The sequence below is a fragment of the Copidosoma floridanum genome, unplaced genomic scaffold, assembly GCF_036245765.1.
Source record: "Copidosoma floridanum isolate Cflo_tuat_1 unplaced genomic scaffold, Cflo_Japanese_pri ptg000008l, whole genome shotgun sequence".
Lineage (NCBI taxonomy): Eukaryota > Metazoa > Arthropoda > Insecta > Hymenoptera > Encyrtidae > Copidosoma > Copidosoma floridanum.
The window spans coordinates 11,134,173-11,149,668 of NW_028321885.1; the positions used below are offsets into that span (position 1 = coordinate 11,134,173).

At 36.5% G+C, this 15,496-nt stretch overlaps 1 protein-coding gene across 2 annotated transcripts in view; it reads right to left on the minus strand.

Moving 5' to 3' along the window:
- LOC106647630 (solute carrier family 25 member 32) overlaps nt 1-1,929 on the minus strand; it is a 205,639-nt gene extending 203,710 nt beyond the window's left edge. For both annotated transcript variants that reach the window (XM_089589227.1, XM_089589226.1), the window contains exon 1: nt 1,729-1,929. In XM_089589227.1, the coding sequence (XP_089445353.1) occupies nt 1,729-1,831 (103 nt within the window). In that variant the 5' untranslated portion in view covers nt 1,832-1,929. The remainder of the gene's footprint in view (nt 1-1,728) is intronic.
- Nucleotides 1,930-15,496: the final 13,567 nt, after the last annotated feature.

Below are 15,496 nucleotides of genomic sequence, written 5' to 3' on the forward strand. Positions count from 1 at the left end.
TACACATCCTGGGTAAATATAAAGAAGCCATGTATTAACCGTTTATTGTCAATAAAACAAAATTCTAAGACTTCACTTACTTTTCTGTACTTAGTGCATAATATACCTAATTAACGAGCTACAAGTGTAATTTTTTAAAATATTTCGTAACCATGCCCTGTTAAGAAAACAATTTTATTGCTATATTATCATAAAATTAGAATCTCAAAATCTGAAAAAATACAAACGGGTTCTTTCAATATTAGAGACCAATTTAAATATTTGTATTAGAATATTTTTAAACAATAAATTTTGTGCTATTCTCTGGAAAAATAAAATAACATACCATTTTTATCTTTGAGTACAGTACCATCTAAAACTGGAGATCATAATGAAAATTGCACAAACCAGCAGTACAATTACTGCTCATACCAAAAAAATCGTAGATAACTGTTTACTATCTGTATTTAATCTGTTTATGTAATTTTGTTCTTTACAAGAATGGAAATTATACATATATTATATTTTATATACATATTATATTATTATATTTATATTGATTTGAAGGGCAAAATTTTTTTAAATGTTCAAATTGTTTAATTTTTTTTAGTGCTGGACAAAGTTTCGATTGTACTTAAGTCTTTTTTAAAGCTATGAGTCTCATATGGAAGAAAAATTTCCAATTCATACAAAAAAATTGTGATTTACCTTAGTGATATTGTTCCATCTTTGTCTTAAAAAGGACTCTAACAGTGGTCAACACAAAAAATAATTTTCTGTCAACATTGCCCTTCAATTCAATTATGTTTTTCCACAGTTAAAAAAGCAGTTTAGAAAGTTTGAGAGGTTAAGAGAAGCAGTTTAGAGGGCTTTTACTGAGGAAACTGTACTTTTGTAACAGATAATTAGGTGTTACTAAATTTATAAATTTTACTTTGAATTTATACCTGATTGTACATTATGACAGCACTTCTGGTATCTTTTATTCCAGAGTTTAAGAGTATAGCCGACTCAGCCAATTTCGGTATGTCACTATGAGTACATACTAATTGCTCAATAACGTAAGGTAAATGTCCCTATTCGTGGAACGTGTCCCTATTCATGGAACATAAAAGTTCATGTATTTGTTATACAACTAACCTGATAAAAAATTTGTGGTAGTTGCATATTTTATGCATCTTTATGAATTCACAAGAAAAATTTTGTTTTACATACAATAAATGACCAATTTTAAAGATAGTTCCGTAAATAGGGACAAAGTCGTACATAACCTGTCTTTTGAACTGTACGTATTATGGCACAAACTTCAACCAGGAATTTTTATATTTCTAGTGAACAAATAAACGATATAATTATTTTGGTTAAACAAAATAGTGTTATGCAAGTGAAAAAGCTTTATTTGTCTTGAAATATTATAATCAATTTACGTTTTTTTAAATGTTTCACAAATAGGGACATAATATGAAACAATAGGTACAACGTTTCATAATTATGTACATTTTGGTCTTATAATCTTTTTATAAAATAAAGTATTTTAACAACTAAGAACCATATTTAAAAATTAGAATAATAATGATAAATTTATAGCGCACCAGCTAATACCAAAATTTCTACTGTTAAAGCTCACAGTTAAGAAAAAAAAATTAAAGATGTAAGTGTGATGAAATTTGTTATCATAATAGGGACATTTACCTTAGTTGTTACTTAAATAATGACTTTTTGAATAGTTAATTTTATACTTATACTTACCGGCATATCGTATTTTAATTAAATCAAGTGGATGGAGTAATAAGGTTGACATAGTACCTCCTGCTACTCCAGCAATTAAAAATTCATATTTAAAGTGATTCATTGCAAAAAATTTCAAATTGACAAGCGTCTTGTCAGCATATTCATAATTCAAATAGTGAAAACAAAATTTAAGGCTTACAATTTGCGTTACGACAACGAACACATAATTTGGTTAGTTATTAGGGTGCCTGTACATGGAAGACCTGATGTTTGGCAACTGCCAGTCCGTACCATATAACTATTTTTCTGTTTACTGGCCTATGTCATTATAACGTAGGCCCGTGAACGTTGGCGCTTGGCGCCCGTAGAGGAAACGACGTGTACCGAACAATAGGAACGGAGCACTGGATCAAAAGTCACTAGATAAAAGTTACTAGATTCTCTCACTCAGTAAGTAAATTCATTATTTACAAACTTTGTGACATTTAATTACATTAATTTACATACCTCCATAATCCGCAAATAAGGAGGAATCGGATCGTACATGTAGAATTGAATTTTAACCCACTTTAGCACTCAAAACAAAGTTTTTTTGCTTCAGCGCCGCGCCCAATTTCGACTTTTTATTTTGCAAATATCTCGCAAACTATTGATCCGCAAATAAAAATACAAGTAGAGGATGAATCCGCAAGTAAGGAAAAATCATTTAAGCCCTGAATGAGTGCAAAATATTAATATTTAATATTTACGGGCGCCAACTTCACAAGTCTAAACCTCCAAGTCCTCCAACGGGTTGCAGTTTTGTTAATGATCACACTCGTCAGATAACATATATGAGTAAAAAAGGCACAATATATAGATATGAAAACTATATGATTGAATCGTAACTCTTTTTTTTTTACAAATTTCACAATCTACTTCTAATACGTAGAATAAGATCCAATAGAGGCAATAAATTAATGAATTAAAAATTAGGTTGAAACCAATTTCGATAATTGTTTTTTTCTCTCTACTTTGTTTTAAAATTTCCTTATTTTGTATGTTAACGTACTGTCTTATTGCCATGTTAGTGTAATAATAGATAGATTCGGATATTGTAACTTTTCTTTGTTGTTTGCAGGGGAACTGAAACTTATTGCGCAAAAGATTTTCAACAACATATTCGTAAACATTGACAAGCTGGTTATTTATGTCTTCCCTAAAATATTTTTCTATTTCATCAAAGAGTTTGTAAAAAAGAGTATTTGCATCGATGAGGCCTTCCCTATTTTAAAAGTTGATTAATAATGCTTCTGGTTTAACAGAGTTTCCGGGATTACCATTTAAGTCATTTGACATGTGGTGCATTTTTCAAATTTTTTTCGTAGTTTTCGACGAATGAAGTCAGTGACGTAATAAGTAATACAACTTATCGTGAAAAATATTGTGAGAAATATTAGAGTTTGTATTTACACTTTGGTGCACCTTCTACGTTCTACGTTACAATTGTTTTCTCGTCTGCTACTCTGCCTTTTCGACACCGATCCTCCTAGTGGTCAACTTTGGTACTGCTACAAAATTGCAATAGACCGCACAAAGCATAGTGGTGGTAGTGGTGGTACTTCGTATCACCTGTCTTATCTTACACCGTGACCTGGACAGGCTTAGATCCTTAGATGTAGCGTTTATCACACGGTGTAATAAGGTTGACCGCAGGCTGTGATCAGGGTCTGGCCAGGATACATGTTTATATGTATTAAGGTCAAGTAGGGGGTAGTGGGACGCTTTTTCGAGTGTAAAATTTTCAGTGCTTAAATTGAAGTTGCCATAAATATTAAATAGAAGCTAAAACTTTTTCAACAGGAAGTACAGGTTTTGAAGATTCAATTAAAAAAAAAAGGTTCAATTGCATGATTTGTTATTTAATTATTGAATTTTTAGTGGAAGTCTTGCGTGCGGCTGTAGTGGGACACACCTTTCGAGGATGGCGGGTATAAAACTTGAACAGTACAGGCGTCAGTAGTGGGACGATATAAGAATATATGAATTTTCAATTTATTACTGTCATTTTATTACTTTTGAATAAACAAATATTGACTATATTACATTTATTAATTAATAAAACTGTTTGTTTTGTAAAATTACGTTAGCCTTGTTTATTTATAAATCAGTTGATAGGTTAGTTTTACAGTTACATGTACTTACACAAGAAAGTTTTAGACTAAAGACGATTCCCACTTTTATTACCAATTGAATGAAACTAGTTTTGTGAAAATAAGTAATAAACTTGTTTTACACTATTAATGAGCACATAATAATTACAAACATTGTTGAAGTCAGCTGTTGAATCATCTGTGCGTCCTAGTACTGCTTAACTTCTTATAAAAGAGGGTATACTTGGACAGTAGAGCCAAATTTCGTCCCACTACTACCGCCTTACAGTATAAGTGGAGGGTATACTTGGACACCCATAATATAGTAGGTGTAATAATTTTTTTTTTTTAAATAACTTTGGAATTTGTTCATTAATGTTTAAAAAATAGTTACAAGTACTTTTTAGCAAATCAATACATGTTTACTAGGATTTTTTACTACTTTAAGATTACAGCGTTGCACTTCAAAACGTGCTTGAAAATAGAGTCATTGAAGCAATAGTTGGACATCTAACATTTATTAATTTTTTTCTTTCCATTAGAATTGCAAATAAATGGCGCTTTTACAGTAATAATTTACTTAAAAGCAGCAGAATATTTATTAAATTTTACTTTCAATGTCACTCCTAAGTAAAGGCACATAAATTTTCGTTTTCCCCTACTCCCGCCAGTTTATGATTTGTCCCACTATGCCCTACTTTACCTTATAACATATATTTGCTGTACTAACAGTACTATATACCGACGGCTCCTACGAAAAATCGTACTCCACAAAATATCCAACGAAGAATCGTACGCGCAGATATATTCCAGCGAAGAATCGTACAAGCCACTTCTTTCCGACGAAGAATCGTACAGGCCACTTCTTTCCGACGATGAATCGTACGTGCACCAATATACTGACGAATAATCGTACAGGCAGCTAAATAACATTTACATAAAAAATACAATAAGAATAACTATGGTACCATTATCGTTATTTAGTCACATATTACCCAATTATATCACCCAATAACACAAGCGCCAATCCTCACACAACTAAGTGCGCTTCCTGGTCCCTTTATTTATTTAACATAAATTAAATAACACAAGCGCCAATCCCATCACAACTGAGTGCGCTTAATAGTCCCTTTATTTATTTAATATAAATCAAATAACACAAGCGCCGAATCCCACACAACCCGGAGCGCTTACTGGTCCCTTTTTTTATTGAAAATAAATTTAATGATAAGACAAGCGCCAATCTCCACACAACCCGGAGCATTCACTGGTCCATTCATTTATTTAAAATAAATTAAATTACACAAGCGCCAATCACCACACAACCCAGAGCACTTACGTGTCGCAAACTTATTTTACAATCAATAAAGTAATAAGGCAAGCGATAATCACTATATAAGCCAGGGCGCTTACTAGTAGCATTAATTATTATTAAAAAGCATTGAATAATAATTCTGGATAGTCAGGTGATAAGCACTCGCGTTGTTCTTTAATAAATTTTATCGATTATTACAGTGACCAGTAAGCGCACTGAGTTGTGTAGGGATTGGCGCTTCTGTTATTTAATTCATGTTAAATAAATAAAGGGACCAGTAAGCGCACTTAGTTGTGTGGGGATTGGCGCTAGTGTTGTTTAATTAATTTTAAACAAATAAAGGGACAAGTAAGCGCTCTGGGTTGTGTGGGGATTGGCGCTTGTGTTATTGAATTTATTTTAAATAAATGAATGGACCAGTAAATGCCCCGGGTTGTGTGGGGATTGGCGCTTGTGTTATTTAATTTATGTTAAATGAATAAAGGAACTGTTAAGCGAAATGAGTTGTGTGGGGATTAGCGCTTGTGTTATTTTATTTATCATTTTAATTATCAAAGCGGCCAGTAAGTGCTCCGGGTTGTGTGGGGATTGGCGCTTGTGTTATTTTATTTATTCAATTAATAAACAAAGCTGGCAGTAAGCGCCCCGGGTTGTGTGGTTATTGGCGCTTGTGTTATTTTATTTATTCAATTGATAAACAAAGCGGCCAGTAAGCGCCCCGGGTTGTGTGGGGATTGGCGCTTGTGTTATTTTATTTATTAAATTAATAAACAAAGCGGCCAGTAAGCGCCCCGGGTTGTGTGGTGATTGGCGCTTGTGTTATTGAATTTATTTTAAATAAATGAATGGACCAGTAAATGCCCCGGGTTGTGTGGGGATTGGCGCTTGTGTTATTTAATTTATGTTAAATGAATAAAGGAACTGTTAAGCGAAATGAGTTGTGTGGGGATTAGCGCTTGTGTTATTTTATTTATCATTTTAATTATCAAAGCGGCCAGTAAGTGCTCCGGGTTGTGTGGGGATTGGCGCTTGTGTTATTTTATTTATTCAATTAATAAACAAAGCTGGCAGTAAGCGCCCCGGGTTGTGTGGTGATTGGCGCTTGTGTTATTTTATTTATTCAATTGATAAACAAAGCGGCCAGTAAGCGCCCCGGGTTGTGTGGGGATTAGCGCTTGTGTTATTTAATTTATGTTAAATAAATAAAGGGACCAATAAGCGCTCTGGGTTGTGTGGGGATTGGCAATTGTGTTATTTAATTTATTTTAAATAAATGAATGGACAAGTAAATGGTCCGCATTGTGTGGGGATTGGCACTTGTGTTATTTAATTTATTTTAAATAAATAAAGGGTCTGTTAAGCGCACTGAGTTGTGTGGGGATTAGCGCTTGTGTTATTTCATTCATGTTAAATAAATAAAGGGACCAGTAAGCGCACTAAGTTGTGTGGGGATTGGCGCTTGTGTTATTTAATTAATGTTAAATAAATAAAGGGACTGTTAAGCGCACTAAGTTGTGTGGGGATTGGCGCTTGTGTTATTTAATTCATGTTAAATAAATAAAGGGACCAGTAAGCGCACTAAGTTGTGTGGGGATTGGCGCTTGTGTTATTTAATTTATTTTAAATAAATAAATGGACCAGTAAATGCCCCGGTATGTGTGGGGATTGGCGCTTGTGTTATTTAATTTATTTTAAATAAATAAAGGGACCAATAAGCGATCTGGGTTGTGTGGGGATTGGTGATTGTGTTATTTAATTTGTTTTAAATAATTGAATGGACCAGTAAACGGTCCGGATTGTGTGGGGATTGGCGCTAGTGTTATTTTATTTATTCAATTAATAAACAAAGCGGCCAGTAAGTGCCCCGGGTTGTGTGGGGATTGGCGCTTGTGTTATTTTATTTATTCAATTGATAAACAAAGCGGCCAGTAAGCGCCCCGGGTTGTGTGGGGATTGGCGCTTGTGTTATTTTATTTATTAAATTAATAAACAAAGCGGCCAGTAAGCGCCCCGGGTTGTGTGGTGATTGGCGCTTGTGTTATTGAATTTATTTTAAATAAATGAATGGACCAGTAAAAGCCCCGGGTTGTGTGGGGATTGGCGCTTGTGTTATTTAATTTATGTTAAATGAATAAAGGAACTGTTAAGCGAAATGAGTTGTGTGGGGATTAGCGCTTGTGTTATTTTATTTATCATTTTAATTATCAAAGCGGCCAGTAAGTGCTCCGGGTTGTGTGGGGATTGGCGCTTGTGTTATTTTATTTATTCAATTAATAAACAAAGCTGGCAGTAAGCGCCCCGGGTTGTGTGGTGATTGGCGCTTGTGTTATTTTATTTATTCAATTGATAAACAAAGCGGCCAGTAAGCGCCCCGGGTTGTGTGGGGATTAGCGCTTGTGTTATTTAATTTATGTTAAATAAATAAAGGGACCAATAAGCGCTCTGGGTTGTGTGGGGATTGGCAATTGTGTTATTTAATTTATTTTAAATAAATGAATGGACAAGTAAATGGTCCGCATTGTGTGGGGATTGGCACTTGTGTTATTTAATTTATTTTAAATAAATAAAGGGTCTGTTAAGCGCACTGAGTTGTGTGGGGATTAGCGCTTGTGTTATTTCATTCATGTTAAATAAATAAAGGGACCAGTAAGCGCACTAAGTTGTGTGGGGATTGGCGCTTGTGTTATTTAATTAATGTTAAATAAATAAAGGGACTGTTAAGCGCACTGAGTTGTGTGGGGATTGGCGCTTGTGTTATTTAATTCATGTTAAATAAATAAAGGGACCAGTAAGCGCACTAAGTTGTGTGGGGATTGGCGCTTGTGTTATTTAATTTATTTTAAATAAATAAATGGACCAGTAAATGCCCCGGTATGTGTGGGGATTGGCGCTTGTGTTATTTAATTTATTTTAAATAAATAAAGGGACCAATAAGCGATCTGGGTTGTGCGGGGATTGGTGATTGTGTTATTTAATTTGTTTTAAATAATTGAATGGACCAGTAAACGGTCCGGATTGTGTGGGGATTGGCGCTAGTGTTATTTTATTTATTCAATTAATAAACAAAGCGGCCAGTAAGTGCCCCGGGTTGTGTGGGGATTGGCGCTTGTATTATTTTATTTATTTAATTAATAAACAAAGCGGCCAGTAAGCGCCCCGGGTTGTGTGGTGATTGGCGCTTGGGTTATTTTATTTATTCAATTAATAAACAAAGCGGCCAGTAAGCGCCCTGGGTTGTGTGGGGATTGGCGCTTGTGTTATTTTATTTATTCAATTAATAAACAAAGCGGCCAGTAAGCGCCCCGGGTTGTGTGGTGATTGGCGCTTGTGTTATTTTATTTATTCAATTAATAAACAAAGCGGCCAGTAAGCACCCCGGGTTGTGTGGGGATTGGCGCTTATTTATTTTATTTATTCAATTAATAAACAAAGCGGCCAGTAAGCGCCCCGGGTTGTGTGTGGATTGGCGCTTGCGTTATTTAATTTATGTTAAATAAATAAAGGGACTGTTAAGCGCACTGAGTTGTGTGGGGATTGGCGCTTGCGTTACTTTATTTATGTTAAATAAATATAGGGACTGTTAAGCGCACTGAGTTGTGTGGGGGTTGGCGCTTTTGTTATTTAATTTATGTTAAATAAATAAAGGGACCAGGAAGCGCACTTAGTTGTGTGGGGATTATCGCTTGTGTTATTGGGTGATATAATTGGGTAATATGTGACTAAATAACGATAATGGTACCATAGTAATTCTTATTGTATTTTTTATGTAAATGTTATTGTAGCGGCCTGTACGATTATTCGTCAGTATATTGGTGCACGTACGATTCTTCGTCGGAAAGAAGTGGCCTGTACGATTCTTCGTCGGAATATATCAGCGCGTACGATTCTTCGTCGGAAAATATCTGCGCGTACGATTTTTCGTCGGAAAATATCTGCGCGTACGATTCTTCGTCGGAAAATATCTGCGCGTACGATTCTTCGTCGGAATATATTTGCGCGTACGATTCTTCGTCGGAATATATCTGCGCGTACGATTCTTCGCTGGAATATATCGACGTAGGCTATTCTTCGTTGAAAGGCTCGGGGAGTACGTTTCTTCGTAGGAACCTCTGGAGTACGATTCTTCGTAGGAGCCGTCGATACGTACTACAGTAGGGGTTATAATGTGTATACTCAACGCTTTTGGATAGAAAACAACGATGAATAATATTAGGAAATAATAAGGAAAAATCTTGTAAGCAGATCATCGCTGCTTTATTAAACACTGCTCAGTGATGTACAATATTTAATTTTTAGAAACATACAAGAAAATGATAATTAAATTTTTACAAATCTAATTTTTTTAAATTCTTACATTATCACTGTAGCTACAAACTCAGAAATACTGTCTTGATCAAATTGTTTACAATTCACCTGAAAAGCGCAGTCTAACGTTTGTTGTTTGTTTCTCTTGTATTCGTACTCATAGTAATAATACGAAGTATATTAAGCTTAATTTCTTTCTCAAAATTTGAGCACTCTTCCAATTTTTCCTTTTAGTCTTTCAACTTTCGTTTAATGTACTTACAGATAGAGACGAATAAACAAGCATAAGCAACCAGGCAATCCATTAATGGAAGCGTTTGTGTTCGTACATATACATGTGTATGTATATGTCAGTGTCACGTCTCGAAGATCGAAGGTTATATAGTATAATTACATGCGTATTCTATCATCAGGGCCTGACCACGCCATTTTGATGACTTCATTATAATACTGGCCAGAGTGGCTAGGGCCTGCACAGGCTGCCTGGCCAGGCCTGCACAGGCCGCTTGGTCAAGGCTTAGTGTTCAGCTACGGCTGTCTAGTGGTCATTTCTAATTAGGTTGGTGTTTACTATAGGCAAAGAACAAAAGCTGAGAGAGCTTTGATTCGCCACGTCGTTGTAGCGTAACCTATTTAGACTTTTCTGGTTGTCTATATATAGTTCTTAGTGGAAAAAATGCAAAATCATATCCTCGTTACCCAACACTGGTCACCAGACGGTCTCCAAGTACCAAAAACCGCGCAAAATTGCAGTTTAACCTTGGAGCAGTGTTGGGTGAGGAGGATAAAATTTTGCATTTTCATCACTAGAACCTATGTATAGCTACAGATCCTAGTGAGAAAAATGCAAAAGCTGAATAGGAAGGGGGAGAAGGCCAGTGGTTCTCCCCAAATGTGACTGGCAAACTTGTGGGAAATTCAAATTGGCAACGTTGTGCAAGACGCAAATACCCAGATAACTCGATACAATTACATGCGCAATAACTTAATAAACTAATTCCAAGCCATTTAACTAAATAACCCAATGGGCCAATAAGCAGCCTCATGAGTTTGAATAAATAATAAAATTTATTAATTAACAAAGCAAGCGCCAATCCCTGCACGACCCAAGGCACTTACTGATTGCTTTAATTATTTATGATTAATAAAATAATACTGCAAGCGCCTATCCCCACACAACCGGGGGAGCTTACTGGTTGCTTTAATTATTTATGATTAATAAAATAATACCGCAAGCGCCTATCCCCACAAAACCGGGGTGGCTTATGGCCGCTTACTAAAATTACTATAAATGAAATAATACCGCAAGCACCTATCCCCACACAAAAAGGGGCACTTACTGGTCGCTTAGTTGAATTACTATAAATAGAATAATAATGCAAGTGCCATGGCTTGAAATTAGTTTATTAAGTTATTGTGCATGTGATTGTATCGAGTTATCTGGGTATTTGCGTCTTGCACCACATTGCCAATTTGAATTTCCCACAAGTTTGCCAGTCACATTTGGGGAGAACCACTGGCCTCCTCCCTCCTCCTATTCAGCTTTTGCATACTTCTGACTAGGATCTGTAGCTATATTTATATAGGTCGTAGTGATAAAAATGCAAAATCATATCCTCCTCACCCAACACTGCCTCGGAGATCGACGGAACTGCAATTCTACCGTTGTGCCATAGCAACCACAAGCTAAGGTATTGTTATCTCCTCAAAAACAAGTTACGGAAAGGCTTTTATTTCATCATAATTGTTGAATGTGTAAAAGAAATAAAAATAGAATTTTACCCGTAAGGCCTCTGTTATTTTTCCTCCAGTTGACTACATATAGCGCAAGAGTTACATGATCTTTTGGAATCCTAATAAGTGAAGCTCGCGTAAAAAGAGAAGGAAGACGAGGGCACACGGAGGAAAAAAACATGGAGCAAACGCACAGCGGCGATGGAAATGCCCTCTCTTTTTTGACCCTATGCGATCGGTTCATGACGTCTATGCTCTCAACGCATATGAGTCTATGAGGCTCTTTTACAGTCAAGCTTGAATCAGATGGCGCCAGGGTACGTCGCGGCTGTCATGGCCGTCTCACTCACACAACATTACTTTTCAGTATTGTATGTATACAGGAAATTAAAGTGTAGTGGTAAAGCGCAATATTTGAAATTTTGAAATGAATAAGGAAGACAAGAAAGAATATTATGGGAGCTTAAAAGTTTTAGAATTGAAAAAGCTTTTAAAAGGGAAAGGAGCAAGAGTCAGTGGAAGTAAAGCAGAACTCGTGGACAGGTAAGTGTACATTTTAGTTTATATTTACAAGGCTATTTATGTATTTGTTTACTAATGATTGGTCTCCCAATTGCTTCGAGCCACTTTTTTTTATCACACTATCAGAAGGAAATTTAAATTTCACTTTCTTATCGCAGGATATTACACTGCACTTAATTTTTCCTACTATCTTTAAACGTAAATGCAAACAAAAATTGTCTGCAAACAACAGCAACCATTTACAAAGGTTATGTCTTCTACTTTGCTCATCACACAGATAGGCTCATGGACACAATACACAACTGCAAATTTGACGGTGTGTAAGTGCGACGGCCATGACAGCCGCGACGTGCCCTGGCGCCATCTGATTCAAGCTTGACTGTGAAAGAGCCTCATAGCTCTTAAGCATAAGCGTTAGCCATGGAGCAAACGCAAGAAGGCCGCTCACAAGTGCCTATCACCCAATGTCCCGGGGCGCTTACTGGTCGCTTTATTACACGATTTATATTATTAATTAATAGCACAACGGTCATCAGGTAATAGAGGCTTGTGCTGTTAATTAATATTTTATTATTTAATAGAAAGGCCAGTAATTGCCCTGGGTCTTCAGGTGATAGGCGCTTGTATTATATATTAATAATTATTCATTTAATAGAGGGGAAAGTAAGCACCCCAGGTCATGGGGTGATAGGCGCTTGTGTTATAATATTACAATTTTTAATATCCGCGTATCTTTGGCAATGCCCCTTTACTGCTGTGCTATCTGTTCGATGGAACATTATCCCTAGATCGTATAGCTTTAAATACGATCTAGGAAAAAAGTTCCGATATTGAATCCGCCTAACACAACGCTGGGCTGGCTTCAGTGTTGGGTGAGGAGGATATGATTTTGCATTTTTATAACTAGGACCTATATATAGCTACAGATCCTAGTAAGAAAAATACAAAAGCTGAAAAGGAGGGGGAAGGAGGCCAGTGGTTCTCCCCGAATGTGACTAGCAAACTTGTGGGAAAATCAAATATGCAATGTATTGCAAGACGAAAATACCCAGATAACTCGACACAATTACATGCACAATATATTGATAAACTAATCCCAAGCCATTTAACCCAATAACCCAATGGGCCAATAAGCAGCCTCATGAGTTTGAATAAATCATAAAATTTATTAATTAACAAAGCAAGCGCCAATCCCAACACGACCCAAAGCACTAACTGGTTGCTTTAATTATTTATGATTAATAAAATAATAACGCAAGCACCTATCCCCACACAACCAGGGGAACTTACTGGTTGCTCCGATTATTTATAATTAATAAAATAATACTGCAAGCGCCTATCCCCACATGACCCAAGGCACTCACTGGTTGCTTTAATTATTTATTATTAATAAAATAATACCGCAAGCACCTATCCCCACACAACTAGGGGAACTTACTGGTTGCTTCAATTATTTATGATTAATAAAATAATAACGCAAGCACCTATCACCACACAACCAGGGGAGCTTACTGGTTGCTTACTTAATTTACTATAAATAAAATTATGATGCGAGCGCCTATTCCTACATGACCCGGGGCGTCTACTGGTTGCTTTGATTATTTGCAATACATAGAATAATGTGAACGCTAATCCCCACATGACCCGAGAGGCTTGCATTATTCAATTGATTTTAAATATTCATAGTGATCACTTACCACCTCTGGTTGTGTTAGGATTTGCGTTATTATATTACTAATAGTAATTTAAGTAAACGACCAGTAAGTTCCCAGTGCCTTTTGTTGTGTGGGGATAGTTGCTTGCAGTATTATTTTATTAATCATAAATGATTAAAGCAACCAGTAAGTGCCTTGGGTCGTGTGGGGATAGGTGCTTGCGGTATTATTTTATTAATTATAAATAATTGAAGCAACCAGTAAGTTCCCCTGGTTGTGTGGGGATAGGCGCTTGTGGTGTTATTTTATTGATAATAAATAATTAAAGCTACCAGTAAGTGCCTTGGTTCGTGTGGGGATAGGCGCTTGCGGGATTATTTTATTAATCATAAATAATTAAAGCAACCAGTAAGTGCCTTGGGTCGTGTAGGGATAGGCGCTTGCGTTATTATTTTATTAATCATAAATAATTAAAGCAACCAGTTAGTGCTTTGGGTCGTATGGGGATTGGCGCTTGCTTTGTTAACTAATAAATTTTATTATTTATTTCAACTCATGAGACTGCTTATTGGCCCATTGGGTTATTGGGTTAAATGGCTTGGGATCAGTTTATTAAGTTTTTGTGCATGAATTGTGTCGAATATTATCCGGGTATTTGCGTCTTGCTTGCAATACATTGCATATTTGAATTTCCCACAAGTTTTCCAGCCACATTTGGGGAGAACCACTGGCCTCCTCCCCCCTCCTATTCAGCTTTTGCATTTTTCTCACTAGGATCTGTAGCTATATATAGGTCCTAGTGATGAAAATGCAGAATCATATCCTCCTCACCCAACGCTGGCTGGCTTATGAAGTACAGCGTTGGGTTAGGCGGATTCAATATCGGAACTTTTTCCCTAGATCGTATATATAGCTATACGATCTAGGGAGAATGTTCCGTCGAGCAGACAGCACAGCAGTGAAGGGGCATTTCCAAAGACACGCAAAAATTCAAAATTGTAATATTAATAACACAAGTGCCTATTTACCTCATGACCCGGGGCGCTTACTGGCTACTATTGAATAATAAATTTTCAAGGAATTACAAGAGCGCCATTTAAAAAGATCTTTGTCGTACTAGATAGCTAGGCAATTAAAATTGTGATATGTTTACATATGTTATCGATCAACTTTTTATTATTTAATAGTGTTGCAAATAAGTGTCCTGGATCTTTAGGAAAAAGGTGCTTGACATATTTATTAATAATTATTTATTTACTAGATTTGCAATTAGCGCCCCAGGTTATACGGTGATAAGTGCTTATGTTATTAATAATTATTTAGTTGAAAGAGTGGCCAGTTAGTGCCCCGGGTCATTGGGTGATAGGCGCTTATGTTATTAATAATTATTTAGTTAAAAGAGTGGCCAGTTAGTGCCCCGGGTCATTGGGTGATAGGCGCTTGTGTTATTAAAAATTATTTATTTAACAGAGTGGCCAGTAAGGGCCCCAAGTCACTGAGTGATAGGCGCTTGTGTTATTAAAAATTATTTATTTAACAGAGTGGCCAGTTAGCGCCCTGGGTAATTGGGTGATAGGCGCTTGTGTTATAATATTACCGGAGCCGTACCATATAACTCTTTCCGCTCCGCGGGCCTATGTTATAACATAGGCCGATGTACAGAAAAATAGTTATATGGTACGGCCCCCGCGTGTTTTAGGCAATGCCCCTTCACTGCTGTGCTATCTGCTCGACGGAACATTCTCCCTAGATCGTATAGCTATATATACGATCTAGGGAAAAAGTTCCGATATTGAATCCGCCTAACCCAACGCTGCGCTGATGCACCCGGTGTAGTCCGCAATCGCCGCCAGCAGTTACATATGTACGACGTGACAACGTTGCGTGGTTGGGGGCGCTACTGTCGATTTACTGGTGATGTGATCCGCAATCTCACCAGCAGTAAAGCAGACGACGTCGGTCTACTAGCTCTTTTTCGTGACATTTTCTGATTGTAAACAAAGCAAAGCAGACGATAGAATGTCGGAAAATGTCACGAAAAAGAGCAAGTAGACCGACGTCGTCTGCTTTACTGCTGGTGAGATTGCGGATCACATCACCAGTAAATCGACAGTAGCGCCCCC